We start from the raw sequence: 6,926 nt of genomic DNA on the forward strand, positions 1-6,926 counted from the left end.
GCCTACACTGCCCTCATCAGGCCCAGCTAGGATGGAGCACACACTTCCCAGACTCCTCATAGGTATGGAGCTGGCTGCCAATGAGAGGCTAGGGTTCCTCAGGTGAGACCCTTCACAGGCTGCACACTTTCATGAGACGCAGCTGACTTCTCCTAGGCCCACCGATCCGGGGAAGAGGTTGCAGTATCTGTTATGATCTAGTCCCCCAAACAGCATAACAACACTTCTGCCACACTCCATTTGTTAGCGGCTACTCACCAAGTCTAGTTGACACTCAACCGAAAAATTTAGCTCAACCTTTTGAAGGAAGGGTCAGAGAATTTACAGACACATTTTACAATCACTACAGAAGTATATGTTTAACTTCATAAGAACTGCCAGTGGTTACTCTGAGGATACTGGAAAAAGAGGCTCAGTTTCTCCTACCATATTCTCGGATGTAGAGGAAATACCAAAGCATTCTCCTAATCTCCACTCAGTTCCACATAATTACTCAACACCCCTGACACCAGCTTGGGGGCTGGGGGCTTTCCCACTACCAGCAAGCAATGCCACTGCAAAAACCACTGGGTGTCCTCTAATTCAGTTCTGACACTGTATACCTGGAGGTGGTATGCGATCCCTCAGGATGAAGGCTCAGTCCGCAAGGCTGACCCTAGTTCCAAGTGGCTTCTGATCAGCTACCCCATACATTTCCTTTGGGTTTGATGAGTCTGCTTGAGTGGGCTACAGAACTCAGAGAAACACACTTACTGGCTAACTGTAAAGCATATACAAAGAACACAGATAAAGACATGCGCATGGTATGAAATGTGGAGGAGGGGACGTGGAACAGCCTGCCCTCTCCCTGGCACTGTACCTGCCAGGACCTTCACGAGTTCAACTATCTAGCTCTTCAAACCTAGTCCTTTGGGGCTATAATGGAAGCATCACTAAGTAGGTATGACTGATTAAGTCACTGGTCACGGGTGATCATGTTAAAACTTCAACCCTTCCCCCTTCCTGAAGGTTGAAGGGCAGACTAAAATGCCAACCCTCTTACCAGGACTTAGTCTTCCCTAGAGCTTGTGAGAATCCTGAAACCACCTAGGGCCTGCCAGTCACCAGGCAATTGATTAGCAAATGACCTTTAGTGATGCCATGCATTCTAGAAGACAAAAATTAAAACCAATAGATATTTCACAGTTTCCAGGTATCCACTTCTTGAACTCCCATCAACAATGTACTAGTATGCTAGTTGCCATGCACCCCAGCCAGACGTACGTAATGTTATATGACTTTTAAAGTCACTTCAATAGGTACAGATTAGTATCTCATATGATTTTAATTTGTATTCCACTAATAACTGACATTGAGTATCATTAACTGATCACACATAAATTTTCCTTGACATATCCACACACACACACACTTTACAGTATCCACTAAATCTTTTTTCCATTTTGAAAACTAAGACTGTTTTCTTTCTGCTAAGTTATCAGAGTTTGTGATATACTTTGGATACAAACTCTTAATCAGATACATGTTTATAAACACTTCTCCAGACTGTGACTTGTTTTCCCACTTTCTTAAGAGTCTTCCACTACGCTGAAGTCCCCTTGTGTTTTTAATGCACCAAGCTTTGTTCTAAGAAACCTTTGTCCAAGCTAGGATCAACAAGATTTTCTCTGTACAGGTTTATGTTTTAAATTTACATCTATGATCTTTATCCCAATGTTTTTTAACCTGATTTATAAGTATAAAATCCATTTTTAAACAGATTTTGAACATAAATTAAAAAGATGTTTACTTCTGACTTTTTATGAATATACTCAAAATTTCAGACTATAAGAGTTAAATATGAGACTCTACCTAATAGAGACCCTGTGCCAAAATAAACAGACACAAAAATGATCTGTCATTAAAACTAATGGTCTATGAGTTGGCAACCTAGTGTGAAATAATCTTTTTGTACACTGTGAAGATGTGTCACTCTGGTTGGTTTAATAAAAAGCTGAATGGCCAATAACTAGGCAGGATTTATGGATAGAGAGAACACTGGGAAGAAGGGAGGAGATGCAGAGAAAGCCGCAAGGGCATTAAAGTAAAGGTAACCAAGCCACACGAAAGAACGTGGGTTGAAAGACATAATTTAAGCTATAAGAGCTAGTCAGAAACAAGTCTAAGCTATTGGTCAAGCTTTCATAATTGCCAAGTCTCCATGTTGTTATTTGGGAGACTTATTAAGAGACAGAAAAACCTGCTACGAACAACCAGACTATGCTATCTCTCAAATTTGTTTAAAACAAACAACTGGAAACCATCAACATGTAAGAAGGAAGTGTTATGCTATCACTAGAATCTGATCTTGATTTGTTTGTTGTATCTTTGGGATCCTAATTTTCTTTTCTTTTTCTTTCTTTCTTTTTTTTTTTTTTTTTTTTTTTTTTTGAAACAGGGTCCTATATAGTCTAAGCAGGCCTTGATTTGCGGGCATGAATTCATCCTCCTGCTTCTGTGTTGCAAGTATAAGGATTTACAAGCACGTGCCATCACACCTAGCTTGGAACCCTGAAACTTTTTATGACCAAGGAAAATGCACCATACCATATTAAGATAGAAGTTGAGTCATTCTTTAATAGAAATGAAAATGTGACCAAGAAAGGAAAGGTGAAAAAGGAGACCTCACCCACTTGAGATGAACAACTTCAATTTTAGGAATGAGAATTGGAAACTGTCTCTTTAAATCCTTTCAAATCTCCATAGCCCTTGAAGAGTCTCTACCTCCCAGGGATATGAACCCTCAGCCTCCAGTCAGGCTATGGCACTCCACAGGTTCCTTCTTCCATTACGCCAAGAACACTGCATCTCTCCTCTGGCTACGCAGTCCAATGACAGCGACCTTTCAACACTACAAAGCACCTAGGGGAGCATTACCTGGGGAAGTGGTTAACTTTCTGTGCTTCAGAGAGGGTTCGAAGTAAGAAGGGCTTCAGGTGGGATCCTGTCCACATCAGGTTATAGTCAGTGCTGCTCGGGTGAACCTAGTCACAAAAGACACACAGAAAAAAAACAAACAAACATAAACAGCAGCCTGTCTCTAGAAGAGCAATGACAGAGAAAGTCAGTGGTCTTTCATCTACAGTGGACTCTTGGCATGACCCAGTTATTATACAAGCCTATTACTGCAGCAGAGTACCACAGCAAACAAAATAACAAGGTTAAAGAAAGGAGAGTCCAGAGTTCCCAAACACAAACAATAAATTAACCCTTCTGACAAGTCAGTGATGTCTAATACACTTACATTTCAAAGTATGCCTCAAAAGTGAGCCCCAGACTCCTTTCTCAGACCTCCCTATGTATGTCCTTATAGAACATAAGGGAAGCCAGCCCTGGATGACTCAGTGGTTAAGAGTATGTACTATTCTTGCAAAGGACCTAGGCTCAATTCCCAGCATCTACACTGGGTGGCTTATAACTACCTATTTATAACCCCAGGTACAGGGGGCACTGACACCTCTGGCCTCTATGGGCACCTACACTTTCATGCACATACCCCCACACAGACATGCAATTAGAACAGTAAATCTCAGAAAGTTTTAAACCTTAGAGTTCCTTTCATCATTCCTTAGAATTCATTTATCCATTCATTATTACGGACTCTGCCCATATAACACACTAACACAATGGCAAATGCTGGAAATAGAAAAGCAACAAGACAGGACATGAACAGTATGGGATCCCCAAGTGCCCAATTGGTACCAACCTAGAATAAGCAGCTAGTGAGTGACCAGACTTTCATTGGTGGTCTAAGAATTTCAGTAATGGTGGACTGTGTAGCATCTGTACCTGTTCATTTCAATGTCAACATCTCACTTCCACAGATTTCTTGGGGGAATGATTTGTTCCTGAATATTAAATCACCTGTCAATCACCCATCCACCCTCTCCTCCACTCCACGAGATCTAGGACCTAAGCTGGCTCAACAATTCTATCACCAGAAAAAGGCACAAGGAAATGAATAGAGTCCAGTAAGTTCCACAGCAGTGTGTTGATATAAACCCAGAGAGCCCTGCCCTTCAGTCCCCAAGGCTGTTGTGCCTCTTCCCTTCTAAAGAAACCTCAGCTTCTATGAGCCACCCTCTTCATAGCACTCTGCAACTCTGTCTTGGCTTCACTTACAAAGTCTGCTTCTGTTCTTTGCAACCAAAGAACCCCAAATAGATATCAAATGACGTCTGATGCGCAACTCTGCCCATATCTAAGATCATCACAAGAAAATGGGAGGGGGGGTTCCTGTCCCGTGTACCACAAGGAGAAACTGCTGGTAGTACCAAGTTCTGCAGAGCCCCTAATCACTGGTCCCCGTGTGCTTCCTAGTGCTGCCTCTGTGGAGGGGTAAAGTCAGTTAGGTAGCTAGGATTTCAGCTTTTGAGGTGATCAGGTGAGGTTGTAAAAATGAGCTTACTTCATGAAATCCATGGGCTGTCAGAATGCTTCGCACCAGGCGACTGTCCGTTCTCACAATCTTATAAGACAAATGATAACGTTCTAAACAAAAACACAGAATCAAGTTCAGTAGCCAGAAAGCTTAATTGCAAAGACAAAAACAAACAGCAACATGGAAACGTGATTAATGTATTCAGTGATAGTATACTGTTGTCCTTAAAGCGACTATGAATCAGTTAAGGATACTTAGAGCCAAAGCTTCCTTTAAACATATTTTTAGTATTGGATTGTGATGGGGGGATGTGTGCATACTAGGATGTGTGTGGAGGACACAGGACAACTCTGTGCAGATGGTTCCCTCCCTCCTCCTTTCCTTGGGCTCCAGGGATGGAACTCAGGTCCTCGAACTTGAAGGACAAGCACTCCATACTCTGAGCCATCTTGCCAGCCAGAGACCAAGAGTTTTTAAGCTAAGACATGATAGAGTTTGCTCAATACAGAAAGGGGAGTGAAACCTACATCATCTTTTTTTTTTCACCAATTTCCAGATGAAATTTAACAATGCTTGGAGGGGGTGCACACTTTTAATCCCAGTACTTGGGAGGCAGAGGCAGGCAGATCTCTTTGAGTTTAAGGCCAGCCTGGTCTATACAGTGAATTCCAGAACAGCCAGGGCTACACAAAGAAACCCTGTCTCAAACAACCAAAACAACAACAATGAAAAACCACAAAGCTTTCAATGAGGGATGCAGGCAACAAAAGCAGTGCTGTGTCCCTGCCACCAAGAGAGGCTAGGCATTGGGTTTACTCAGAGTTGTTACAAGTCCACAGTACTTACAAGTTACGGTAGCTAACAAACTAGTGCACTAATAAAAACTGCATATGTCTAGAATCTGGGGGTGGTTACATTTTTATTTTTTAGCTTCTTGACACATGGCTATACTAGCAGCCTATGCTAGCCTAATACTTGCTGTGTAGCCCATACTGGCCTCAAACATGCACTCCTGCATTCAAGAATTAGAGGCATGTACTACCACATCCAGCTGTTTGTCTTTTTAATATTTTAATTACTATATTTCAATACAATTCATTTCCTTTCTAACCATTTGTCTACTTCTCCACCTTAAAAATCTTTAGACTTTTCCAGACTGAGTAGGTCCGTTGTACTTACAAGGCTAAGCACCCCTGCTCCAAATAGCTCTCTATGTCCTCAAATGCTGACTGACAGAACATCTTAGACTAGAGGTCTCTCTGATAGGAAGAGGCTAGCAGGGACCTCCAACTGCCCCCTTTGAGACAGGCCCATACTACCAGCCCCGCTTGGCACCAGCCTCCTGCCCTTGTACACGGAGTATATTTCCTACTGGCCCCTGGAGACAGAACCTGTGCCTTGAGCCTGAGAGGAAGATCTGTAATCACGTGAGCATCTACTCTGAGCTATGACACTAAATCTTTCTATATGCCCCTACAAACTGAGAACGTTAGCCAAGGATTCTACAGACATTTTTCTTGCTATTGTGCTTTTGAGACAAAGTTTACTCCAGCCCTGGCTACAGTGAATTAATGACCCTACTTCAGTCCTCCAAGTGTTGAGATTACAGGCACAAGCCTGAACACCTGGGTCCAGATCAGTGCTTTTAAAGGACTGTATCCTAAACAATCCTGAATGAGAACAGTAAAAATACCTAACACGATGTTCAAATTTCTATGGAAAGCTTCGTAAATCCCTGCCGCTCCCACAGACACATTAAGTGACCTACTACAAATCTTGGTATGCACTCTATACAAAGCTGAACCATAAAGATGGGCGTGGACAAGCCAGACTTTCTCCTAAAGCCCAACCACAAGCTTTTCCCAGCAGCCCCCACCATTACGTTGTCTTCACAAAATCTGTAAGAAAAAGGGCAGAAGCCTGGGCATTTGTCTCCGAGTAGAACAGAATGTGCTGTAGAGAGCTGCAGACTGCAAGCTGGGGGGACAGACCATCCTGCTAGACCCAAAAGACAGAAAAGATTGAAACTGGTCAGAAGCATGTCACAAAGAGCTTGAGTGGGCTCTTAAGGGACAAGTTTGAGACAATCTAACATAAAAATAATGATGCAACAGATCGATGGTAATACAATTACAAAAGGAACCGTAAATCCCACGCACACACGAGACACTGAGGCGGTATGCTGGTTTGCTTCTGCTGCTGTAACAAACACACTCTGCAGCTTACGGTAACACAGGCCCCACAAGTCTAAAGCAGGGCTGTGACAATCAGGCTGTGCTCCCTTCCGTGGCTCCCAGGGGGATCTGGGTCTTTCACTTTTCAGTTTCCAATGGCCACCTCCACTCATTGCTTTGTGGTTTATGCGCCCTTTCTTTCACTTTCAAAGGCAACAAAGGCAGGTCTAGTCTTTTTTCACCTTGTATAACTCTGGCCCTGCTGGCTCCTCCTTCCATGTTAAGGATCCCTTTGGCTGCATTAAACTGGACAGTCTGGGCTAATCCAGGGT

At 42.9% G+C, this 6,926-nt stretch overlaps 1 protein-coding gene across 16 annotated transcripts in view; it reads right to left on the reverse strand.

The window, feature by feature from the left end:
- The window catches only part of Ttll5 (tubulin tyrosine ligase like 5), a 234,662-nt gene that overhangs the window by 211,299 nt on the left and 16,437 nt on the right, over positions 1-6,926 (reverse strand). For 14 of the 16 annotated variants that reach the window (XM_040742715.1, XM_040742720.1, XM_040742719.1 and 11 more), the window contains exons 4-5: positions 4,448-4,530; positions 2,917-3,023 (exon numbers count right to left, since the gene is read on the reverse strand). The exons of 1 other annotated variant lie outside the window; for it this stretch is intronic. In XM_040742715.1, coding sequence (XP_040598649.1) covers positions 2,917-3,023; positions 4,448-4,530 — 190 coding nt within the window. The remainder of the gene's footprint in view (positions 1-2,916; positions 3,024-4,447; positions 4,531-6,926) is intronic. One more of the 16 variants, XM_040742725.1, reaches the window with a different exon arrangement.

The sequence above is a fragment of the Mesocricetus auratus genome, unplaced genomic scaffold, assembly GCF_017639785.1.
Source record: "Mesocricetus auratus isolate SY011 unplaced genomic scaffold, BCM_Maur_2.0 Super-Scaffold_15014, whole genome shotgun sequence".
In the NCBI taxonomy this organism is placed as follows: Eukaryota; Metazoa; Chordata; class Mammalia; order Rodentia; family Cricetidae; genus Mesocricetus; species Mesocricetus auratus.